At 45.9% G+C, this 26,023-nt stretch overlaps 1 protein-coding gene across 1 annotated transcript in view; it reads left to right on the top strand.

The window, feature by feature from the left end:
- LOC114773594 (uncharacterized) overlaps positions 1–26,023 on the top strand; it is a 46,233-nt gene that overhangs the window by 11,037 nt on the left and 9,173 nt on the right. Inside the window, exon 2 of the mRNA XM_028965880.1 lies at positions 16,797–16,940. Within this exon, the coding sequence (XP_028821713.1) occupies positions 16,797–16,940 (144 nt within the window). The remainder of the gene's footprint in view (positions 1–16,796; positions 16,941–26,023) is intronic.

Raw genomic sequence — 26,023 nt, 5'->3', positions numbered from 1 at the left:
CCCCTAATTAACAGGATCTCTGATGAAATTCTCTGCCTTTGATTGCGCTGAAGAGGGAGAAAATTCCGGTTACGTGCAGAAATCACAACCATTCCCCGCTAATGAATTTCACCCCGTCAAGTGCGAGCTCGGCTGAAGCATTTTTCAGCTATCAGCCGTTCGCCAAACCCCAAAATGAGCCTTCACTTCGAAAAACAACAAAGCATCATTTTGTTTTTTAATTATAGCAAATACGACGTGCAAAAAGGAGCCGTTCCTCTCCCTCTCTACCCACTGTCCTATGCAAGCGTAGGACGATGGGACGTGTCCCCCTGTGCAGTCTGGGAGGGACCAGTCCTACCCAGAAAGGATCCGTTTTTCAAGTGGATAAAGTCCAGCAATGAAACCCATGCCATTCATGGCCCATGAAACTGCAGTTTCATCTCACAAATGTTCATTTCAATGGAACCATATGGCTTTTCTCTGTGGTCGTCTCTAGATGAAGACCGGCGTGTTCCGGGTGTCCTGGAAATGCACAAACTTTCCTCAGAACGTCATTGGCTCCTGACTTTCCTTCTTTCTGACTCAGTTCCTCAGAGGGGTGTGTCCCTTCCATTGTGTCCCTGAGCAAGACCCTTAACCCCGAGTGTCTCCAGGGGGGGACTGTCCCTGTAACTACTGATTGTAAGTCGCTCTGGATAAGGGCGTCTGATAAATGCTGCAAATTTAAAATGTAAACGATTCAAAACCACTCTGCACTTTCTTCCCAGGAAATGTTCTTCTTAACAGCTGTCAGGCTCCCAAGTCGTTCTTCATAATCAGAGACTCCCGCCGCTGCCTGCTGCAATTCCTGTATACCTTCACATCTCGTATGCGCCATCACACGCAAGGTTTTCGCAATAAATCTAAAAAGCGACTGTCTGCGATGCAGTCGTAGCCCCTGTCACAACTCATCTTGCAGACGTGAGCAATAACTACTCGTCACTGCGTGCACATTCTGAATCGGAAGTCTGTGCACGAAAAGCGAAAGGCCGTACATACTCACGCAAACTGGGAGGAAACTGGAGACAGAGCCGTACTAATGACATGAGCTGGGCGACTCCTCGCAAAAGGTCAATCGGGTCAACACCATCATGGCTGTTTGCCTACATCATACCCGTTTGTTCAAATTAATCTCATAATGCGGACGTGGACGATTCTACAATCAATGCAGTGAGGAACACAATCGATTATTTCATAATGACGTTGCTAAGATGTAGTTGCCGGTAGAGACTGTGGCAGCCTGATCTGAGTACAAGCGCCACTCCGGGTCCACACGATGTTCGAAACGAACCCCTTTGGAACACCATACGTGTTATTAATTTCACATTATTTTGCCATAAATTGACGGCAAGAAAACGGCACGAAAGCCGGAGAAAAAAAAACGCATCATGACGCATTCATAATCGGAATCAAATTCACACCGCTACTGTTTGCACTGACCCAGAATCAGCATAAATCTGTCACTAAGCCTCATTTATGGACGTTTTCATTCATGCATGTCGCAACCCAGAAGCTTCAAGTTTCGGGTGGAGACTGGGCTGCTGTGGGTGGGGTCCTGGGATGGACTCTGGAGGCTGGGGCCCAGATCTGGAGAGTGATGCACAGATTTACACGTGAATGCCAAACGCAAAGTTCTGATTGGCCCTCAACCAGAAACATGTGAAACGAGTGTTTGTGCTTCATTGCTCTGCTCACATTGAAATATCTGGCGCCTTCACACCCTGTAAGGTTTATTAGCCGGTCCTGTGCGCCTCGCTGCTTTTTTAGGTGCCTCCGATGCGACCGGCGGCGAAGCCCCTCGGTTTACAGAGCGGAGCGGGTTTTAGTCCTTAATTAAACGGCCGACATCGATACAGAAGCGGGACGACGTACAAGCAGAACATCACCTCTGGGGCTCCGCAGAGCCTGTAGATAAACCAGTCGAGCTGCTTGAGTCTGGTGGAGTGTGTGTGTGCGCAGCAGGGAAAATCTCTTACCTTTGATTGGATTCAGGGGAACTTTCAGTGCATTAACACACAACACAGACATTGGAGGATAATTGGCCTCATTTCTTTCATTAATCTCTAGATTCTGTGGGCGATCAATAGGCAAGAGGTAATTGTGTGTGTGTGTGTGTGTGTGTGTGTGTGTGTGGTGTGTGTAGGTATTTATCCAAATGTAGCCCCAGTCTGTCCCTCTTCTCCCCAGTTCGGTGATGACAGCTCACTGAGGCTCATGGAATTTAACTCAATAACTTTCTTGACCACCAACGTTCTTTTAGATCGATGATTTAGAGCAAATCTTGCTCTTTCTTCTGCCAGTAAATAAAAAGATTGCAGTACAGTGAGTTCTGTCCTGGTGTTCTGATTGGCTGGAGAGGAAGGAAACGAGAAATCACCACACTCATCTCTTTACGAATGACATAAAGTGACCTTCTGCTGCTGTTGGATCAGAAATGAACCAAGACAAAGTGCAAGTGTCAGTTTTCAGTAAAAAATAAAGAAGCAATAAAGAAGCATTAAGTTATAACTAGGAAATAACTAATACATTACTATGAGCCGACACCAAGTGTAATAAAGTTTTAAATGAAAAGAAATCCGCCAGATGAAAGATTGGGCTAGCAGCCATATTCTATATTGCAGTGTGTACATGGGGTGTGTTGGAAGTCGCCCACTCACCGTCCTGAACCGCTTAGTCCTGTTACTCGGGGTCGCGGCAAGTCATCAAGACCATTCAAGACCATTATCAAGACATCAGCGCCTACATTTCATATAACAGAAGAGCGCCATCTTGTTCCCCCCCCGCCGCATTATCTTCTGCCCTTCGCTTCTATTGGACATGGTGTGGTGTGTGTGTGTGTGCATGTGTGTATGTGTATTTGTATGTGTGTTGTGCGTGTATTAACAAATGACTATTGGCCCTCACACAGAGGGTATGGTCATCAGAATGCAGCCATACAGACCTGCAGAGAATTTACATTTACCCTCCACACGCTCACACAGAATTCTGAAGACCCACACACACACACACACACACACACACACATTACGTTCTTCGTCTCATTCGTCGTATTTTAAAAAGTGGGAACACAGAGCAGCAAAGATGATGAAATATCTGACACACTCGCAGAGCCACACACACACATATGCACAGGGTGTGTGTGTGTGTGTGTCTGTCTGTCTGGTCTGTACGTGTGTTTGTTAGCGGCTGAAATGTTCCCGCTGTGAGGAGGGGGCGGACGGGGCAGGTCTAGTTCAGTGTTTAGTGTTTATAGGCGTCTCTCGGCTGAAGGATCATTACTCTCTGTAACGACCAGACGGAACGGACAGCATCACCTGCACCACACACACCACACACACACACACACACATCTAACCCTCCCTACCTCCGGTCTCTCTCATTTCTCTTCAATTGCTCTCATACAGACAAGGAAATTACAGATTCTTGCACTTCAGGCAGAACACACCACCTGCTTTTTATTTAGTTGTAGGGCCCTATTTTCAAAGAGCACCGAGCATGGGGCGTGTTCACAAATAGTCAGTATGTGCCCAGGAATATTGTTACAACTTTATATTATGGATGTCAGAATTAACACTGTGGTTAATTGCAAATATTTTACCTGTTAAAGTAACGTCATTGCTTTAGGGTGGGCGTTTCTTATGTGCAGGGCAGACAGGAGTGGCAACCATCGTAGTTTCTCACTTGCAACCACAGAGCTGCTTAAAGTGAAGCAGACCTTTATACCCCTGGCCTAAGGAAGTTGTTCACTAGACCTACAGGAAGTTGTCACTGACCAATCAGAACCTGTTGTTTCTGATGTCACGCCCCCGGTGCCTCCCATTTGGCAAGACAAAGAGAGTGGGCGGTCCTGACGGGTGACACTTCACACGTTGCCGTCAGACAAAAGGCATGTAAAACAGAGGTGTTGAATCTTCACGCACAACTATTGACACAGGAATGTCTCAGACAAAAGGCATGTAAAACAGAGGTGCCGAATCTTCACGCACAACCACCGGCACAGGAACCTTACACATCTTCTTGTATACAGCTGCTATGCAAGACAAAAGCAATGTCCTGCAACACCCAATCTTACAGTAGCCTAGTGGGTAACACACTCGCCTGTGAACCAGAAGACCCAGGTTCAAATCCCACTTACTACCATTGTGTCCCTGAGCAAGACACTTACCCTGAGTGTCTCCAGGGGGGATGTCCCTGTAACTACTGATTGTAAGTCGCTCTGGATAAGGGTGTCTGATAAATGCTGTAAATGTTCAATGTTTGTCAGGATTTTGGCAAAAAAATAATCCAGCCTGTGAGTAACACAGTTGACACAGTGTGGCCTAGAGGTTAAGGAAGCGGCCCCGTAATCAGAAGGTTGCTGGTTCGCATCCCGATCCGCCAAGGTGCCACTGAGGTGCCACTGACCAACGCACCGTCCCCACACACTGCTCTCCGGGCGCCTGTCATGGCTGCCCACTGCTCACTCAGGGTGATGGGTTATAAGCAGAGGGACACATTTCATTGTGTGTATCACAATGACAATCACTTCACTTTCACTTTCACATGAAAGTGTGTATGTGTATCGGTGCTATCATCATTCACAGCCTTTTTTTCTTGGAGGGCCAGGACCCACCAAGCCGTCCCCGGGTCCAGTCTACTACACCAGCAGTCGGGGCATCATCCACCGGCAGGGAGTGTTAAAGGGGAATTGGCTCCTACCCATGGGGAAGCCTGAGATATGAGGCCCAGGACCGACCTGACACATAGTCATAGACAAGCAGGCACCCCCAAACACAAGCATACGTTCCCACCCTCATACACACAAATGCAGGTATTCAAACATTCACCCAACATGGAGACAACAAAAATAAATGCTGTGATACACATTCACACTCCCCATACTTACTCTACAAGATCCAGGGACCAACACCCCCAGAGGAGCAGTCTACCCCAGACCCAGGAGAATAAATCCCTTCACCCTGGGGTGGAGGCAAGAAGACCGGCCGGTTTAGACCCTGACCGGGCGGCCAGATTGTCCTCTTGGCCCCCAGCCCCAGCCGGCGAACAGAAAGCGACGATGTGAGAACACCCCATGTGTCCCCTCACCCGCTCAAATGTGGTGTTGGTGTGTGTGGTTCTAAAAATGTTTTTAACACAAGTTAGGGGTATGGAGCTGACGAAACTCTGCCAATCCACACTTGGTGTCGGCTCGGCCCCTCCCAAGGACCTCTGTATGCCATCAAGTGTGCCAACCCCCAAGGTCCTATATGTATGTATAATGACAGGGTCAGGAATGAGAATGTACTAAGGATCAGGCACAAGGCACCCCCCAGGGAGCCAGCTCCCCTACTGACCCCCATAGGCACCCTCACTCCCTGAAATCCATCCAGGGCAAAGAACATGGTGGCAGTCCTCTGGGCCCCACCACAGTGGAAATACTACACCCACCCCAACATTCAGTCAACTCCCAGACTACATAAGACAATAGACACCCAGGTTGGGTCCGTCCTCCACCACTGTGGACACTCCCTGGCTGTAGGGTGAATGTGTAATCTTCCTGCCAACTAAGGAGGCCCCCAGGACTGGGCCCCAATGTATACACAAGGTCACAGCACCAGAGACGCCCCAATTAGGACATAAGCCCCCCCAGACCCTGCCAGAACCCCCGTCCAAAGGCAGAGCACCCCATGATGCCCCAAGCCCATCCGCCACCCAACCCCGACATCAAATATCAACAACAATGACCCAAGTGTGGCAAAAGTTCATGAGGACAGTTTTCTTAGCAATGAATAAGGCTGTGAAAGCCATGTTGTGTGTTCTGTGTCCTAGTGGGTGTATTGAAAGCCATGTAGTAGTAGTTTAGTGGGTAACACACTCGCCTATGAACCAGAAGACCCAGGATTAAATCCCACTTACTACCAATGTGTCTTAACACTAACACTAAATTGCTTCTAGGGGGGGGACTGTCCCTGTAACCTCTGATTTTTGTAACTCGTTCTGGATAAGGGCATCTGATAATGCTGTAAATGTAAATGTACATGTGTATTCATTTCTGTGGTGGCAATGACTAGGACGCCCAATAAGCAGACTGAAGGCTGGATTGGTACATTCAAAAAAAATATGAGGTGATTGTCATTGTTATACACAGCATCACAGCACACAGTGACACAATGAAATGTGTCCTCAGCTTTTAACAATCCCCCTTGGTGAGCAGTGGGCAGCCATGACAGGCGCCCGGGGAGCAGTGTGTGGGGGACGATGCTTTGCTCAGTGGCACCTTGCTGGTTTGGGATTTGAACCCACAACCTTCTGATTACGGTTCCGCTTGCTTATCCACTAGGACACCACTGTGAAATTCAGACACTTTGATAAATCTTCACGAATCCTGCACCAAAATCTCTGAATAGATCTTTAGGTGTGTCATCTTGACAGTGTGAGTAGTTGTTAGTACACGTAAAACCCATCCTGAAAATCCTTTGGCCTGTAAAGTGCACAGAATTGCAGAATTGTATATTGTATAGGGAGTGCAGAATTATTAGGCAAATTAGTATTTTGTCCACATCATCCTCTTCATGCATGTTGTCTTACTCCAAGCTGTATAGGCTCGAAAGCCTACTACCAATTAAGCATATTAGGTGATGTGCATCTCTGTAATGAGAAGGGGTGTGGTCTAATGACATCAACACCCTATATCAGGTGTGCATAATTATTAGGCAACTTCCTTTCCTTTGGCAAAATGGGTCAAAAGAAGGACTTGACAGGCTCAGAAAAGTCAAAAATAGTGAGATATCTTACAGAGGGATGCAGCACTCTTAAAATTGCAAAGCTTCTGAAGCGTGATCATCGAACAATCAAGCGTTTCATTCAAAATAGTCAACAGGGTCGCAAGAAGCGTGTGGAAAATCCAAGGCGCAAAATAACTGCCCATGAACTGAGAAAAGTCAAGCGTGCAGCTGCCAAGATGCCACTTGCCACCAGTTTGGCCATATTTCAGAGCTGCAACATCACTGGAGTGCCCAAAAGCACAAGGTGTGCAATACTCAGAGACATGGCCAAGGTAAGGAAGGCTGAACACAAGCTGAAACGTCAAGACTGGGCCAAGAAATATCTCAATACGGATTTTTCTAAGGTTTTATGGACTGATGAAATGAGAGTGAGTCTTGATGGGCCAGATAGATGGGCCCGTGGCTGGCTTGGTAAAGGGCAGAGAGCTCCAGTCCGACTCAGATGCCAGCAAGGTGGAGGTGGAGTACTGGTTTGGGCTGGTATCATCAAAGATGAGCTTGTGGGGCCTTTTTGGGTTGAGGATGGAGTCAAGCTCAACTCCCAGTCCTACTGCCAGTTTCTGGAAGACACCTTCTTCAAGCAGTGGTACAGGAAGAAGTCTGCATCCTTCAAGAAAAACATGATTTTCATGCAGGACAATGCTCCATCACACGCGTCCACGTACTCCACAGCATGGCTGGCAAGAAAGGGTATAAAAGAAGAAAAACTAATGACATGGCCTCCTTGTTCACCTGATCTGAACCCCATTGAGAACCTGTTGTCCATCATCAAATGTGAGATTTACAAGGAGGGAAAACAGTACACCTCTCTGAAGAGTGTCTGGGAGGCTGCTGCTGCACACAATGTTGATGGTGAACAGATCAAAACACTGACAGAATCCATGGATGGCAGGCTTTTGAGTGTCCTTGCAAAGAAAGGTGGCTATATTGGTTGCTGATTTGTTTTTGTTTTGTTTTTGAATGTCAGAAATGTATATTTGTGAATGTGGAGATGTTATATTGGTTTCACTGGTAAAAATAAATAATTGAATGGGTATATATTTGGTTTTGGTTAAGTTGCCTAATAATTATGCACAGTAATAGTCACCTGCACACACAGATATCCCCTTTATTATAGCTAAAAATAAAAACAAACTAAAAACTACTTCCAAAAACATTCAGCTTTGATATTAATGAGTTTTTTGGGTTCATTGAGAACATGGTTGTTGTTCAATAATAAAATTATTCCTCAAAAATACAACTTGCCTAATAATTCTGCACTCCCTGTATTAAATGTATTAAACATTTTCAGACTAATCTTTTTGGCAGAAACTGACGCCATGAAAACCACGTGCAGCGTTTATTTAACGCCATTGGAACGCCAATGAACAGAAAAACGGTAACGCCATGAACATCAGAAAAACTGCCACATGATGTAACTCTGTTCACGGGGCGTTCGCAAACGCGGAACTGGGTGACGTTTGGCATTTAATCAGCCACATGCTTGGCGCTCAGTCATTATAGCTGTTTGTTGCAAGCTAGACTTGGCTCTCAAATCACCGCGACTCCAATCCCAATCCTTCTTCCCTGTCCACCTCCTCCTCTATTTATTACTTTATCACAGAGTATTTATTACAGCATCACGGGAACGTAGACATTGTTGGTTTATTACAGCCTCACCTGTCTTATGGATTCTCACCACCGCTCGGCTCCGTGAGTCCTGGTCCAGATGTCCGTGTGAATGAGGCCTGTGGTAACCTTCCTGACTGATTGGCCAGGTTCATCATGGGCTTGGTTGTATGTATGTGCCCAGGAATTATGTTACAACATTATATTATGGATGTCAGAATTAACACTGTGGTTAATTGCAAATATTTAACATATTAAAGTAACGTCATTGCTTTAGGGTGGGCGTTTCTTATGTGCAGGGGAGACAGGAGTGGCAACCAATTGTAGTTTCTCACTTGCAACCACAGAGCTGCTTAAAGAATCGAGAGGTTCGAAATGAACACACTTTGAATGCAATATCTGTTTTTGTTGCGCTTTGTAGCTGCTTTCGATTTCAATTTTACTGGCGCTAGCTTGACTGTTTAACACTCGTTGCTGTTCAATGTTGACTGATTCGTTCATTTGAACACATTTTAACACTCACAAATATGTGGGTGGTAGTAGCCAAGTGGGTAACACACTCGCCTATGAACCAGAAGACCCAGGTTAAAATCCCACCGACTACCACTGTGTCCCTGAGCAAGACACTTATCCCTGAGTGTCTCCAGGGGGGGACTGTCCCTGTAAACACTGATTGTAAGTCGCTCTGGATAAGGGCGTCTGGTAAATGCTGTAAATGTAAAAAAAAAAATGAAACATTTTGCAGTCTTGATTGGTAAGAGGTCATAAATGGGCTTTATGTGATGATTTTGTGTATGTGTGTATCCCCAAGAGTTGATCGATAGGTTATTGGATCTTTACTCATTTGATGAGGAGTTGACGGTTATATTATATAACTTCTAACACTTCTATAAATCAGAGCCCAATAATCTATATTGTTGCAGAAATAAATTACTGGGACAAAAAAGCTGCATGAGGAACGATTTTCCTTTTAAGCGTTACGCCTGGTCTCGGTCGAATTAGGAGAAGAAAGGGCGACACAAACTAAATATCACAAGGTTGTCTGAAGGCTGACGGTGCATGGATCTGCGTGTGAGTGTGTGCACGCTTCTTTTTGTTTAATGGTGTAGGCTGAGGCCACAATGTCCCTTTGATGGGAGTTGTGTCTAATGTGAGGCCATCGTTGCCATGGCAGTAGAAGGACGGGCTACTGCTTCACGGGTCATCTCCTGTCAGGAGGTTTCTGCTACAATAATCCTTTAAGTAGAACAGACTGAAGTTGCAGTTAATGGCTAGAAAGGACCCAGGTGCTACATGGACGTCCATGGACATGGACGACTGACAGTATCCGTCGAAATAGCACCACAGACAGATCCAGCCATGGCATAATGGTGCAGCGGCATGGAATTAAACGGGCCACTGAAAGGTCCATCATTAAACATCATTACACATCGTGAAGCAACTGAACTTCGTGAACCTTCTGGCCTTCATGTGCCTTTCAACTCCAGCTAAACCCACAGAGCTTTTAGAAAGTATTCCGAGTGCTGCACTTTTCCCCATGTTGCCTTACAGTGTCACACGAAGTCAACATAATGATCCTCAATGAACAAACTCAATAAACAGAGACAAGGACGAAACTTCCCAACAACTCACCTTTGTTGGTTTGTAATTATTTCTGACAGCGGAACACACCTATTTAAATAAGAACGTAGGGTAAAGCAGTGCAACGAATGTTGCCAGGTCCAGTGTGGTTCTACCAGGGTCTGTCACAATTAACCTCACTATGATTCATTTAAAAGATCATGTAACACATTCAAATAAATGAATGCTGTTGACGCAAATGCATTTTGTTCAGCGTTCTGCACCCAATCACTGTTCCTTGCTCTTAACCTGCCGTGAACCCGGGTGATTGGACAAATTATTCATGTTTGGGAAACTGGCAGAAATCGATTCGACTGTGCGATTCGGGCCGGAGTTTGTGTGTTGTCAGTGTTGTGCTCCTGATTGCCCTGAACGTTTTCATCTGCGCAGTGATATAAATGTATTCCAGTTGTATCATGTCCTCATCGGGTCCGTGAACATGCATCTTTTATTGTTGCGTGCGCTTGTTTCATGTATTAAACCCCCATTTGTTAGATGGCATGCGAATGTGTCCGTCTCTTCACCATGATGCCGTGACATGAACATAATGACCTGCCATTCACATTAGCTGAGAGGAACATCTCACATCACCATGATGTGACCAGCTGATGCTGAGTGATGTTGCCAAGGTACATCTGGATCAGAGATAAATTATTTCCTTACAGAAGATACATTTTTCAGATAATTGCTAAGTGATTGCATCTCCTCCCATATGTGCAGCTCAGATACCCCTAGTGGGGTTTGTCTTTGTACATAGTAGCCTAGTGGATTAAACACTCGCCTATGAACCAAGAGACCACAAAGTCCCAGGTTCAAACCCATAGCATCGCTGAACAAGACCCTAAACTGTGAGTGTCTCCAGGGGGACTGTCCCTGTGAGGACATCTGGTAAATGTCATAAAGGTAAATGGATTATGGGCCAATGAAGAATTCATCAGATGCATGTTGAAGCTGCAGATATGGGAGGAGATGCAATAAATTACCAATAATCTGAAAAACTTTTCCTTCTGTGCTCTTCTTGCCTGTGTGTTGTCTGGTCCTGGTCATGTGACGTGCTCCTTCCTGCATTCTTCTTTCCCTGTCTCTCACCCTCTGTGAATCAGATTACTCTCTCTCTGGAACACACACACACACATAAACGGCCAGTGTGGGGGGCAGCCGGAGCCTTTCATCGCTTGTACAGAGAGAGCAGGAGATGAATATCGATCACAGCAGAGAGAAGAAGAAAAAAAGTCCTTCAAAAGCTTCGGAGTGCCTGTAATGTGCAGTAAGAAGTACAGACACACACATACAAACACAGTCTCATCACGTGTACAGATCCTGTATTTCCGTATTTATTTTATACGCAGAACCTGTGTCTCGCTCACAGTCTCCCACCCCTCTCTCTCTCTCCTTAACACACACACACACACACACACACACACACACACTGAGTTAACAGGCTTCAACATGTTCCCTCTGCTGATGAACAACACCTACCAAAGTAATTAAGATTTAACATCTGCCACCAATGCTGTTGCATGCACACACACACACACACACACACTCGTGAAAATACACATGCACAGACATTAAAAGAGTTTTAAAACTACACACATAGATCTGTGAACTGTAGTTCAGAAGGTGAGGACGGAGGAAGAGCTGAGATGGCAGTCACGGCCCGTTCTAATTAGGCAGGATGGACTGTCAGAACAGACTAAAAAAATGAAGTCCTGTCCATTTCAGTCTATTTTTCTGTCGAGTCGAACTGGACACCCTACGGCTTCCTCACAGCCAACGCGAGGTCAGATTAAGGTCAGATTTGAAAGGTCAGGAGAAGTCAGGAATGTCGGCCTGTGATAAAATGATCTAAAAAAGGAGATCTCATGTAAGCACGTCCTCGTTTGCATTGTTCTGTAAAACGAGGTGGAAGGTCTCATACAGGAAACGTTCAGAACCGCCCTTTATCCACTAGCTGCCCTCGCGCAGAAGAGCACGCTCGCATCAGACGAGAAGAGACAAGAACATTCGTTTATCAGCAGCTCACCACATCTGCTGCTGCTGCTGCTGCTGCTGCTGTCTCCGTCCACTCCAGCGTAAAGTGTGTTTTAGTCTGTGAGTGAATCTCTGACTGGCAATTTAAAATAAGTGGTCCCACAGTGAGCTGCTCGCAGTGTTACAGGGATGAGCACAGTCAGTGTTTTAAACTGGAAAACCAAAAAACTGGGAACTCTTAGAAGATCGGGGACAGTTTGTACGTCCCCACAGGGATGATGCTCTTTTGTAAAAGGTAAACATTTGATAAAAATGGCGGGAGTTGCCAGCAGCAAACCCACTACCAACACCAACATGCAGGTTATCAGGCACTTTAATTCCAGCAAACGTGACCACGCCCACTACCAACACCAACATGCAGGTTATCAGGCACTTTAATTCCAGCAAACGTGACCACGCCCACTACCAACACCAACATGCAGGTTATCAGAACTTTAATTCCAGCAAGCGTGACCACACCCACTACCAACACCAACATGCAGGTTATCAGAACTTTAATTCCAGCAAACGTGACCACGCCCACTACCAACACCAACATGCAGGTTATCAGACATTTTAATTCCAGCAAACGTGACCACGCCCACTACCAACACCAACATGCAGGTTATCAACACTTTAATTACAGCAAATGTGACCACGCCCACTACCAACACCAACATGCAGGTTATCAGACATTTTAATTCCAGCAAACTTGACCACGCCCACTACCAACACCAACATGCAGGTTATCAGAACTTTTAATTCCAGCAAACGTGACCACGCCCACTACCAACACCAACATGCAGGTTATCAGAACTTTAATTCCAGCAAACGTGACCACACCCACTACCAACACCAACATGCAGGTTATCAACACTTTAATTACAGCAAATGTGACCACGCCCACTACCAACACCAACATGCAGGTTATCAGGCACTTTAATTCCAGCAAACGTGACCACGCCCACAACCAACACCAACATGCAGGTTATCAGGCACTTTAATTCCAGCAAACGTGACCACGCCCACAACCAACACCAACATGCAGGTTATCAGGCACTTTAATTCCAGCAAACGTGACCACGCCCACTACCAACACCAACATGCAGGTTATCAGGCACTTTAATTCCAGCAAACGTGACCACGCCCACTACCAACACCAACATGCAGGTTATCAGAACTTTAATTCCAGCAAGCGTGACCACGCCCACTACCAACACCAACATGCAGGTTATCAGGCGCTTTAACTCCAGCAAATGTGACCACGCCCACTACCAACACCAACATGCAGGTTATCAGACATTTTAATTCCAGCAAACGTGACCACGCCCACTACCAACACCAACATGCAGGTTATCAGGCACTTTAATTTCAAGCAAACGTGACCACGCCCACTACCAACACCAACATGCAGGTTATCAACACTTTAATTACAGCAAATGTGACCACGCCCACTACCAACACCAACATGCAGGTTATCAGAACTTTAATTGCAGCAAACGTGACCACGCCCACTACCAACACCAACATGCAGGTTATCAACACTTTAATTACAGCAAATGTGACCACGCCCACTACCAACACCAACATGCAGGTTATCAGACATTTTAATTCCAGCAAACTTGACCACGCCCACTACCAACACCAACATACAGGTTATCAGGCGCTTTAATTTCAAGCAAACATGACCACGCCCACTACCAACACCAACATGCAGGTTATCAACACTTTAATTACAGCAAATGTGACCACGCCCACTACCAACACCAACATGCAGGTTATCAGACATTTTAATTCCAGCAAACTTGACCACGCCCACTACCAACACCAACATACAGGTTATCAGGCGCTTTAATTTCAAGCAAACATGACCACGCCCACTACCAACACCAACATGCAGGTTATCAGAACTTTAATTCCAGCAAACGTGACCACGCCCACTACCAACACCAACATGCAGGTTATCAGACATTTTAATTCCAGCAAACGTGACCACGCCCACTACCAACACCAACATGCAGGTTATCAACACTTTAATTACAGCAAATGTGACCACGCCCACTACCAACACCAACATGCAGGTTATCAGACATTTTAATTCCAGCAAACTTGACCACGCCCACTACCAACACCAACATGCAGGTTATCAGACATTTTAATTCCAGCAAACTTGACCACGCCCACTACCAACACCAACATGCAGGTTATCAGAACTTTAATTGCAGCAAACGTGACCACACCCACTACCAACACCAACATGCAGGTTATCAACACTTTAATTACAGCAAATGTGACCACGCCCACTACCAACACCAACATGCAGGTTATCAGGCACTTTAATTCCAGCAAACGTGACCACGCCCACAACCAACACCAACATGCAGGTTATCAGGCACTTTAATTCCAGCAAACGTGACCACGCCCACAACCAACACCAACATGCAGGTTATCAGGCACTTTAATTCCAGCAAACGTGACCACGCCCACTACCAACACCAACATGCAGGTTATCAGGCACTTTAATTCCAGCAAACGTGACCACGCCCACTACCAACACCAACATGCAGGTTATCAGAACTTTAATTCCAGCAAGCGTGACCACACCCACTACCAACACCAACATGCAGGTTATCAGAACTTTAATTACAGCAAACGTGACCACGCCCACTACCAACACCAACATGCAGGTTATCAGGCGCTTTAACTGCAGCAAATGTGACCACGCCCACTACCAACACCAACATGCAGGTTATCAGACATTTTAATTCCAGCAAACGTGACCACGCCCACTACCAACACCAACATGCAGGTTATCAGGCACTTTAATTTCAAGCAAACGTGACCACGCCCACTACCAACACCAACATGCAGGTTATCAACACTTTAATTACAGCAAATGTGACCACGCCCACTACCAACACCAACATGCAGGTTATCAGAACTTTAATTGCAGCAAACGTAACCACGCCCACTACCAACACCAACATGCAGGTTATCAACACTTTAATTACAGCAAATGTGACCACGCCCACTACCAACACCAACATGCAGATTATCAGACATTTTAATTCCAGCAAACTTGACCACGCCCACTACCAACACCAACATACAGGTTATCAGGCGCTTTAATTTCAAGCAAACATGACCACGCCCACTACCAACACCAACATGCAGGTTATCAACACTTTAATTACAGCAAATGTGACCACGCCCACTACCAACACCAACATGCAGGTTATCAGACATTTTAATTCCAGCAAACTTGACCACGCCCACTACCAACACCAACATACAGGTTATCAGGCGCTTTAATTTCAAGCAAACATGACCACGCCCACTACCAACACCAACATGCAGGTTATCAACACTTTAATTCCAGCAAACGTGACCACACCTACTACCAACACCAACATGCAGGTTATCAGAACTTTAATTCCAGCAAACGTGACCACGCCCACTACCAACACCAACATGCAGGTTATCAGGCGCTTTAATTCCAACTAACGTGACCACGCCCACTACCAACACCAACATGCAGGTTATCAGGCGCTTTAATTTCAAGCAAACGTGACCACGCCCACTACCAACACCAACATGCAGGTTATCAACACTTTAATTCCAGCAAACGTGACCACGCCCACTACCAACACCAACATGCAGGTTATCAGGCGCTTTAATTCCAACTAACGTGACCACGCCCACTACCAACACCAACATGCAGGTTATCAACACTTTAATTCCAGCAAACGTGACCACGCCCACTACCAACACCAACATGCAGGTTATCAGAACTTTAATTCCAGCAAACGTGACCACGCCCACTACCAACACCAACATGCAGATTATCAGGCGTTTTAATTCCAGCAAACGTGACCACACCCACTACCAACACCAACATGCAGGTTATCAGGCGCTTTAATTTCAAGCAAACGTGACCACGCCCACTACCAACACCAACATGCAGGTTATCAACACTTTAATTCCAGCAAACGTGACCACGCCCACTACCAACACCAACATGCAGGTTATCAGGCGCTTTAATTCCAACTAACGTGACCACGCCCACTACCAACACCAACATGCAGGTTATCAACACTTTAATTCCAGCAAACGTGACCACGCCCACTACCAACACCAACATGCAGGTTATCAGAACTTTAATTCCAGCAAACGTGACCACGCCCACTACCAACACCAACATGCAGGTTATCAGGCACTTTAATTCCAGCAAACGTGACCACGCCCACTACCAACACCAACATGCAGATTATCAGGCGTTTTAATTCCAGCAAACGTGACCACACCCACTACCAACACCAACATGCAGGTTATGAGCACTTGATGGGGGAACTAGTGGTAGTGGACTAGTGAACACACCCCATGCACTTCATCGTGTATAGCACTGGGAAAATACAGGCCATAGACACAGTAACATGCTGAATTTTACACATAAACTAATAAACATACTTTTACTCCTCATGCACCAAAAATAACTGAATCATACACTCACCCACACAACATCTAAATATAATTCCAACTCATACATGCAGACATACACAGAGAGAAAGATGAAAGAGGACATGTCTGATATTTCAGTAATTTCGAGACACTCTGATTCATAGACAGGAATCTTTCAGGACCTTCCAGGACTGTCCTTCTGGGAACAGCGAGCATCTTTGCGGCAGAAATAGACGTATGCGCTCCTCCTTCTGTCCCAGCCTGCACTGTGTGTCTGACTCTATTTTTATCTGTCCATCTCTCCCTCCGCAGGACTGTGCAGATAAAGAGAAGGCCGTGGCGAAAGCTGTGGAGCAGCTGAAGGCTAATTTCTACTGTGAGTTATGTGAGAAGCAGTACCACAAACCCCGCGAGTTTGACAACCACATCAATTCTTACGACCACGCGCACAAGCAGGTACACACACACACACACACACACACACACACACACAGGGTTTATATCTGCCCTTCTGTGCATGTAACTGATTATGTCTGGTTATTTGTGTTTATGAATCTGTGTGTGTGTGTGCGTGTGTGTGTGTGTCTGTGAAGAGTGAATGTCAGGATGCATACTGGATGTACAAGGTCTTTTACACACACATGCACACAGACACACTGTGCTGCTGATGAGAGCAAAGTACTTGTAATTACAGCATAAACTCGATTACAACAGAAACGTTGCCTAAACGCCCTACTAACGTTATAGCTGCTGGTAATATGTGAAAGTACAGTAACGGTAATATAACATTACACTTCAATTAAACACAAACCTAATCGTGCTACACTAAACATACAACAGCACTACAAACTGCACTAAAATCACACTAACACTAACCTTACACAAACCTGCACAAACATTACACTAGCATTACACCAATTATTGTACACTTGACTAATTAGTGTACCTTAGTGAAAATGAAGTGTCATTGTGATGCACAGCAAGCACAGCACACAGTGACACGTGTCCTCTGCTTTTAACCATCACCTTTGGTGAGCAGTGGGCACCATGACAGGCGCCCGGGGAGCAGTGTGTGGGGACGGTACCTTCATCATGGGGACCTCAGTGGCACATTTTCAGTGCCGGGTTCGAACCCACAACCTTCTGATTACGGGTGTGCTTCTTTACCCGCTTGGTCGCCACCGCTCCGAATAGTATTTCACATAATACACAAATGCTACAAGAACACTAAACTAAATATGTACAACATTTACAGCATTTACACCCTTATCCAGAGTGCTTTACAACCAGTAGTTACAGGGACAGTCCCCCTGGAGACACTCAGGGTTAAGTGCCTTAATGGTAGTAAGTGGGGCTTTAACCTGGGACTTTGTGGTCTTTTGGTTCAGCGTGTTACCACCCTATGCGACACTAATGCCACAGTAACATTACCACGTTAATTTAGCGCATAACAAAGAGAGAGGAGAAGAAAATTACAATTCTCTCTCTCACTCTCACACACACACTCACACACTCGCACACAGCATTTGACAGCTGTGTTTGGATGACAGCTCTCTCAGTCACTCTGTCTTGGCTTTGTCGGGTGTGTTGGCAGCTGTCAGTCACACCGAGGCCTCACATATTCACACGGGCCCACTCAAACAAACACACTCAAACACACACACACACACACACACACACACACACACACACACACGTACACACACGTACACACACGAACACAAATTCAGCCATTTTCTCTCAGTGGTCCAAATAAAGGACTTCCGTCACCGGTCCCACCGGCCGCGCAGAGGACAAATGTCTCTCCTTGTGAGGGGACGTCTGATGAAGCAGCGCCCGTAATCGACCTCTCGCCAAATGTGCCATGAGAGCATGAAGGATCACGTTCCCAAAATACAACATCGCGGTTCACCCTCCACCTACTTCCTGCCGCGGCCAGAGAGTGTAGATCTTGCATGTTGCATGTTGCATGTTGCCTTTTTCTCAACGTAAAGCGGCAGGCCGCGCCGCTCTTTTCACCAGGGGGTCAGAGGACCCGCGCGTCCCGCTCCTCGTTCCGTTATTAATGCATTCCAGTGCAATTCAGTGTCAGCGTGGCGCCCGCTTCGCCCCGCGCTCCTGTTTAGACTCTCAACAATATCCCACCGTGATGAAATATGCATGATGTTTTGGCAGCGTGGACTCATGGGAAGGACAGTCTGTGCGTATTGCGCCAAAGCCTGGCGTTGTGCCCTGCGAAAAACACACGCACACACACACACACACCTCTGCGAGATTCCCAGGCCCTCAGTGGGCTGTTGCAGGACGTACACACTGTCTTCACGGGTGACGGGAGACGTTTAATCACACCCCAGTAGCAGCAGGTTACAGCTGCGAGAGGGCGGGGCCGCTGGAATTCACTGAGTCGGCAACATCCCAGTTATCAGCTTTAAATAATGTAAGTGATAATGAAGCCCTTTAGTCTGGAGGACTGGAAGTTACGAGATTTGTGGGTCTGAGAGTTCATTACAGGTCAGAAGCAGACGTGGATGAACCATTAAAATCAGTCTATTCAGTCTAATAAAGCTTGATGCGTTTTGGAAAGAGGACAAAATAGAACTTTTGGGTCACGAAGGTGTGGTGGAGAAAAGAACAAGAGAAAAGAACAGCCCTCCGGCTATTAAATCATGGAGGTGGACAGATCAGGCTTTGATCTTGCGTTGCAGCCAGTGGCACAGGGAGTGTCACCGGTAGAGAAAATGTCACCTGGGTCTCCGGTTCCGCGTTTTCACTGATCACCTTGTCTGTTTTCCACTGTTCTAATTAGCATAAATGTTTCTGTCGTTTGTCCATTTCACCAGTGAAATTTGATTAAATCCACACGTATGCACAAAATCACACCTTAAAATCTGCAAGCTCACAGTCCCCCAACCTGAAGACCATAGAAAAACATGTTGAAAGATGGCAAAAGAGCAGAGCATGAACGACAACCTAAGAATCTTGCAACAGGAAAAGATTTTTGCAACAATACATGGGTGAAAAATACCCAGTTTGCTGACATTGGTATTTTATGGCTGTAAATTTGATCCTGCTTGAAATGCTCCATGACAGATGAGGCTTATTGGTTTGTGAAACGTTTGCTTTAACCAGACAAAATTGCACACTGTTCCCGGGGGTCTGAGGAATCTGCATTTATCATCATAAAATCCTGTAGGGACTGGGGACTGTATTTTCTTTCCTTTTTTTGTCTAAATCGGTATGTTCAAATGGTTTTGTGCACCAGCTCCAGCTGCTTCAGGTGGTGTCACTATCCTGTCGAGGTCACTGTCAGCTCTTGGGATGCTTCCTTAGTTCTCAGAACTTCCAAATTTTTCTTTCTACCAAAAATGTTTACAGATGCATATTGCAATACAATTCAGTGCAAGGTAACCATGGCTATAAAAGAGCATATATATTATATATAAATGTGGTTTTGGAAAAAAAAAAAACATATGAAATTATGCAATAATAAGCTTATTAAAAAAAAAACTTATGTGTCAGGGCAGGATATATGGCAAAAAAAGGATGCAACTCAAAGTCAGGAATGTGACAATGTTTTGTTTTGTTTTTTTATTTCAAATGTGAACTTCATAATTTATAACGAAATTTTTTTATTTATGTACTTATTTGGTTGTGTACTGTTGAAATAAAGAGCACTCCGTTTAATTATATTGAATTAATTAAATGTATTAATAAATTAATATAAATGTTTTTATTCGGCTTATGGTAAATAAAAGCATCAGACTAAGAGAATGAGCAGTTTGAGAAGTTGAATGTTTCAGTTCCCACTCTGCCAATGGTCTTCCAATGCTCTCCCAGGGCACTATATTTATTATGACTATTTAAGCTCCTGCATTTGTGTATCAGGTTATGTAAGCAATGATTTATTGCTCATGGGAATGTTTTTGTTATCAATGGAGTTTAATGTTGACTAGCAGGGTCGCATATTAGCCAGAAATGGCTTCATTATGGGATACATCAGCAACAGATCTGGCTGCCTCCAGGATTATGTGCAATATTCAGGGCACTTGAGGCATTTTTGCATTGCATAAAAAGCATTTCCTTGCTAAACTACCAACACCCTAATGCTGCTCCTTCCAGTTCCAGACAAAGAGGTGAAAATCAGCCATTACGCATCCTCATCAGACTAATTTTTATATTTATATTTCTAAATGTGTTCTGCATGTATTGGAAATGTGTTGCATGGTGCTTCTGCATTTTAAAGGTTGATTGATTGAATGATTGACTGACTGATTGAGGTTTGAATATGGGGAGGTGTGAAGCTGAGAAAAAAGCATAAATTACACCTCAGAGTGGTTCCCAGAGGACCTACAGGCCCAGAGTTTCAGTAGAATACCAGTAGAAATGCTCAGGACATTTAATCACGTCCGATTCATAATACTCATAATTCTTTCATATATCAGGGCATTTAATATGCATCTTACGTTTTTATATTCAAATCAGAATTTTGGAGGTGGAGGAGTATATATATATATATTTTAAGACAGGCTTTATCTCAAACCTGTGCAAATAATACCATTAAAGCAACAAAATAGAATAATTTGTATTATAATGCCTTTGCCAACACCACTTTCCTACACCACTTAAGTTGCTGAGATGGTGCATCTAAAAGTCTAATCTTATATGACATCAACATGGTGCAACGCTTTATTCCTCTTCAGAATCGTTCACTCTGCTTGTGTACGGCCCGAGTCTGGATGTTCGTTTCACCCTTGTACCGTGGAAATATTTCATTACCGCTTTAAGCGGCTTCAAGCGCCATATTTAGAACGTTTCTCCCTGTAAGGAACATGCAGGAGGCACTGGAGCCATTCATGGAGAACCGGAGCCTGGTGTTGTTGTCAAGGTTTCTGCGCCGGGTGCCTGGAAAACCAACTTCAGTGAAGTAATGAGTTGCGTGTTTACTCTTTTGAGTTTGCCGGCGCTAATCATTAATCTGTAATCGACCGCTCTCCCAGACTAATGACCCCGGCGCCGGCCGAGAAGCGAGACCCATACTGAGCGCGGGCGTCGGTAACGAGATCTCCAGCCATCTTAAAAAGTTCTCGCCCGCAATCCCAGTCAGAAACAGATAACAATCCGCCGATCCATCACGACCTGTAATGAAACGGCGGCCAAGAAGCCCTTCCACTTTCCCGCGGCGCCGTGATCTCGTTCCACCGCAGAGGACATTCTCCTTTTTATTCGGTTAAAGACACTGACAGCCCACGTTGTCAGGAGGGGAACATCTGGCCACGCCCTACTCCACATTCTGCACTGCGCACCGTTTCCTGGTGCTGAAGAGGATACTACGCCATATTCTCCATGGCAACACCGTACAGCGCACTACAGAAGGTGCAGGTAAACATCATTGGTCATCGGAAATCAATGGGACTGGGACACAAAAGCCCATGCAGCCTGGCGGGCTTTCAGGTTTCTGGAGCAGGACCAGGAAGCTGATCCGCCGCGGTTTCCCGGGTGGCAAGCGCCGGTACTCGGTAACCCGCAGGGGCCCGTTGAATGGCCGCTTCCGCAGGAGGCCTTTGCTGCGGCCCGGATCCATTGTGGAGAGTTAATGCCGCAGTTAATTGCGGGAAACGGAGGCCGCGGCACAGCATGGGGCGGAGCTTATTCCCTTCACCTCCCTCCCTCCGGACGCAGCCAAGGCTGCATTGTGCCGTGACGGAGATACGCAGCGGGGGACAGGAAGGAGAACTGATGATCGCGACTAAACACGAACACAGAGACATCAAAGCATCGCAAATCCGCCCGTCCATCCATTCATCCCTCCAGCGCTAATCCTGTCTTGTTGCACCTGGCAGATGCTACCTGTGCTCCCAGAGTGCACCTGGGCTCTCGTCGTGCCGTGTGGATGGACAGCAGGTCTTCCACTGGGAGGACGAACCGACTCATTTTTACCTGAAGACTCTCGCCTGCAGCGGACGTCGAGCAGTTCCCGATCCGGGGCTCCTCTCTGGGACTAGTTAGCAGTGTTGAACTCAACCGCAGACTTCACCTCACACACACACACACACACACCTTCTTCTGCTCCCTGGTTCCCAGCTTTATCAGTCATCAGGTGTGCGGCCTCAGCGGCAGCGTTTAATGAGGATTCATACGGAGTCGCTGCAGCGGCGGGGTGTGGAAAGCTCATCTGAGACCGTCTACATGAACCCTGGAGCCATTAACACACACACACACACACACACACACACACACACACATAGTGTTCCCAGCACGGTGGTGGTGGTGGTGGGGCTCCACCTTCCAATAAAAGCAGGTGGGCTGGGCTCCCAGGGTGACAGGCGGAACCAATCGTGTCTGGTACAGAACCGTCCTGACACGGTGTTCTGTTCCAGCACAGCATTTATCTCCAGAATAGAAGCAGAAGCAGGTACACCTCGTAAGGGATTAGCAGGTTTTGTTGAGTGTGTGTGTGTGTGTGTGTGTGTGTCTGTGTTCCAGGATCATTTTATTGTTCTAAAGTTGCACAGAAATAGAACAGAATTCCTGAAGAGCAGAAAATCTGATTCTCAGTTTGGCGTTCATGGATTTGGTCCAGTCCTCGACACTAAAACGGAGTCCATGTCCATGAATGGGGACGTTCTTTTTTAGTCTGGACTGGGAAAGTGCTGGGAATCTCGCTGATTAAGATATGAGAATGTAAAAAAAAAAGAGTTCTCAGCTGCATTAAAGCTGGTTTATGGTGTGACGCTTTTCATTTCATGCAAGATGGATCACGTCCCACCAACCAGTGGTCCATTTCACTGAAGACGTTCTTAATGTGAATCATTGGAACTTCACAACAGAAATAGGTGCTTGCAGATGTTGGTGGTAATTTGTGTTTGTGCCTTTGTGTTGTTTGTGATGTCGATGGGATTGGAACAAGCACACTGGTAACTATGAAAAGCTTCCAGTGATGGACAGTGATGGACAGATGGAACGATCTATAATCGTTACAGAACATCATCTCCTGCTGCTGTTGATGACCCCTTCTTTTTTCTTTAGTAAAGTTCTCCTATCTTTCATGTGAAACAGAGCAGAGGCAGGGGGTAAATCGAGCCTGCCAACGCGTCCCTGAAGGAAGCAGGTGAGAGAAGCACCTGAGATGCACCTGCAGAACTAATGGGGCAGTAGGAGAGTCCGCCTCTATCCAATCAGTGATCAGCACAGATTCCGGCTGGTCGCTTCCAGGCAGAGGTTTAAAATAGAAAGCGCTACTTCTGCAGCCTGCTGACCCTAAAAGAACAAGGCCAAGACGTCACAAAACGAAATGCCAGCAAGAGCAGAATAGTTTGTTTCAGCCAGAAGGTCACAACATGTTCCAGCGGTAGAGCCGATTTGTCTAAGAAAAACACTGTTTGTGGTTCTATTTGTGAGATAAAGTCTCCCGTAACATTGCTACTTAGGTGTGGGTCATTGGTGTGGAATGAAGGCTAATAGATTTACATTTACATTTACAGCATTTATCAGACGCCCTTATCCAGAGCGACTTACAATCAGTAGTTACAGGGACAGTCTCCCTGGAGCAATTTAGGGTTAAGTGTCTTGCTCAGGGACACAATGGTAGTAAGTGGGATTCGAACCCAGGTCTTCTGGTTCATAGGCAAGTGTGTTACCCACTAGGTTACTACCACCCACTAATAGATTTTCATTAAAAAAAAATAAAAAATCAAAGCTGATTCTTCCCAGTCAGGTTCTTCAGAGGTGAGGCAGGACTCCTTACCAGCATTCAGAGAAGGCAAAAAAACTAGTCTAAAAAGTGAAATTGTTGTCACATGTGATGCACAGCACACGGTGCACACAGTGAAATTTGTCCTCTGCATTTAACCCATCACCCTTGACAGACATGACAGGTGCCCGGGGAGCAGTGTGTGGGGACGGTGCTTTGCTCAGTGGCACCTCAGTGGCACCTTGGCAGATCAGGATTTGAACCACCAACCTTCTGATTACAGGGCCGCTTCCTTGACCGCTAGGACACCACTGCCCCTGACCTACAAGGTCCCGTCCAAACACATGGATCAATGAAGTGTCCCCTCAAAGTATCTAAACACACAGACATTAATATCTAAACCGCTGGCAACAAAAGTGAGTACACCCCTGAAAATGTCTCATGTGACTCGTGAATGTTACAAGGTCTCAGGTTCGAATGGGGAGCTGGACACTGAATACTTTACATTGTACTTTACAAAATGTCTTATCTTCAGTGTCGTCCCAAGGACAGCTCTACTAAAACATCTACAAACATGTTAGGAGCACGTTACTAGCCTCTCCCAGATGTGATGTGGTCCATAGCTGTCATCTAGAAAACAGTGTCTGCCTTGATGGCCGCTGGGACCTTGAAGAAGCAGAGCATGTTGGCAGAGACTTGACTTCATCATGCCAGTCTCTCAGGCCCAGTGCCAGCAACCCCACTGTAGGTCAGAGAAGACCAGGTAAAGTTCGTGCAAACTTCCTCTTCTCTGTACTGCAGTGCTGCTGCTGAGTGCGAGTGTGTGTGTGTTATATAAAATGTCAGCAATGTTGTCCAGTGTCACGTCATCTCCGTCTTCTGCATTTACGCAAATGAACAGACGTGACAGCATAGGTACACCCAGGTGTCCTCCATTTCCGACCCTTCTCTACACAGGAGACATGTTGTGACCACGCCTACTTCCAACACCGGCTAGTGAATATGGCATTAGTGATCACAAAAGGGCTGTGCACTGAAAAAAAGGGAAGGATTGCAAAGCCCTAGAGAGGGTGATCCATGCGGAGGACCAGGGACATCAAGCATATTAAGGACAAATCACATTTCAGCATCTGAAATCAGGCAAAAGACAGGGGTGGTGGTAGCCTAGTGGGTAACCCACTCGCCTATGAACCAGAAGACCCAGGTTCAAATCCCACTTACTACCATTGTGTCCCTGAGCAAGAGACTTAACCCTAAGTTGCTCCAGGGGGGGACTGTCCCTGTAACTACTGATTGTAAGTCGCTCTGGATAAGGGCGTCTGATAAATGCGGTAAATGTAAATGTAAATGTAAATGTAAATGTCTTACATTTGTAATACTCACGACTCAGTATCATGGCCAAGACTGGGAGACTCAGGCGGTAAGGATGCTGAACCAGGACATGTCCCCACAGCTCACGCCGTCTGAATGTCCAACAGTGTCTGTTCATTTCATCACTACCCTGCAATCTGCACAGTCAACGCACAATTGCACATTAAATTAGAATCTCTGCACTGTAACTCAATATTGAACTTTATTGTATATCACGTCCTGCCTCATACTGTGTCAGTGCAGTATCCATAGCCACACCCAGTGATGTCTCTCTGTGTCTTAAGTGCTCCTAAAACATAAATATTTGCTTGCATTTTAGGTTGATGACTTTTTTTTTTTTTAAACTGTCCTTACTCCTCATGAATTCTATTTGATTTGTTTTTATAACTAGATGTGGCCTTTTTTTGTAACTATAGCAGAGGTGGCCTAGCGGTTAAGGCAGCGGCCCCGTAATCAGAAGGTTGCCGGTTCGAGCCCT

Source organism: Denticeps clupeoides, unplaced genomic scaffold (genome assembly GCF_900700375.1).
Source record: "Denticeps clupeoides unplaced genomic scaffold, fDenClu1.1, whole genome shotgun sequence".
NCBI classification, from domain to species: domain Eukaryota; kingdom Metazoa; phylum Chordata; class Actinopteri; order Clupeiformes; family Denticipitidae; genus Denticeps; species Denticeps clupeoides.
The sequence above is the reverse complement of the archived record's forward strand: the minus strand, read 5'-3'. Positions and strand labels throughout refer to the sequence as shown.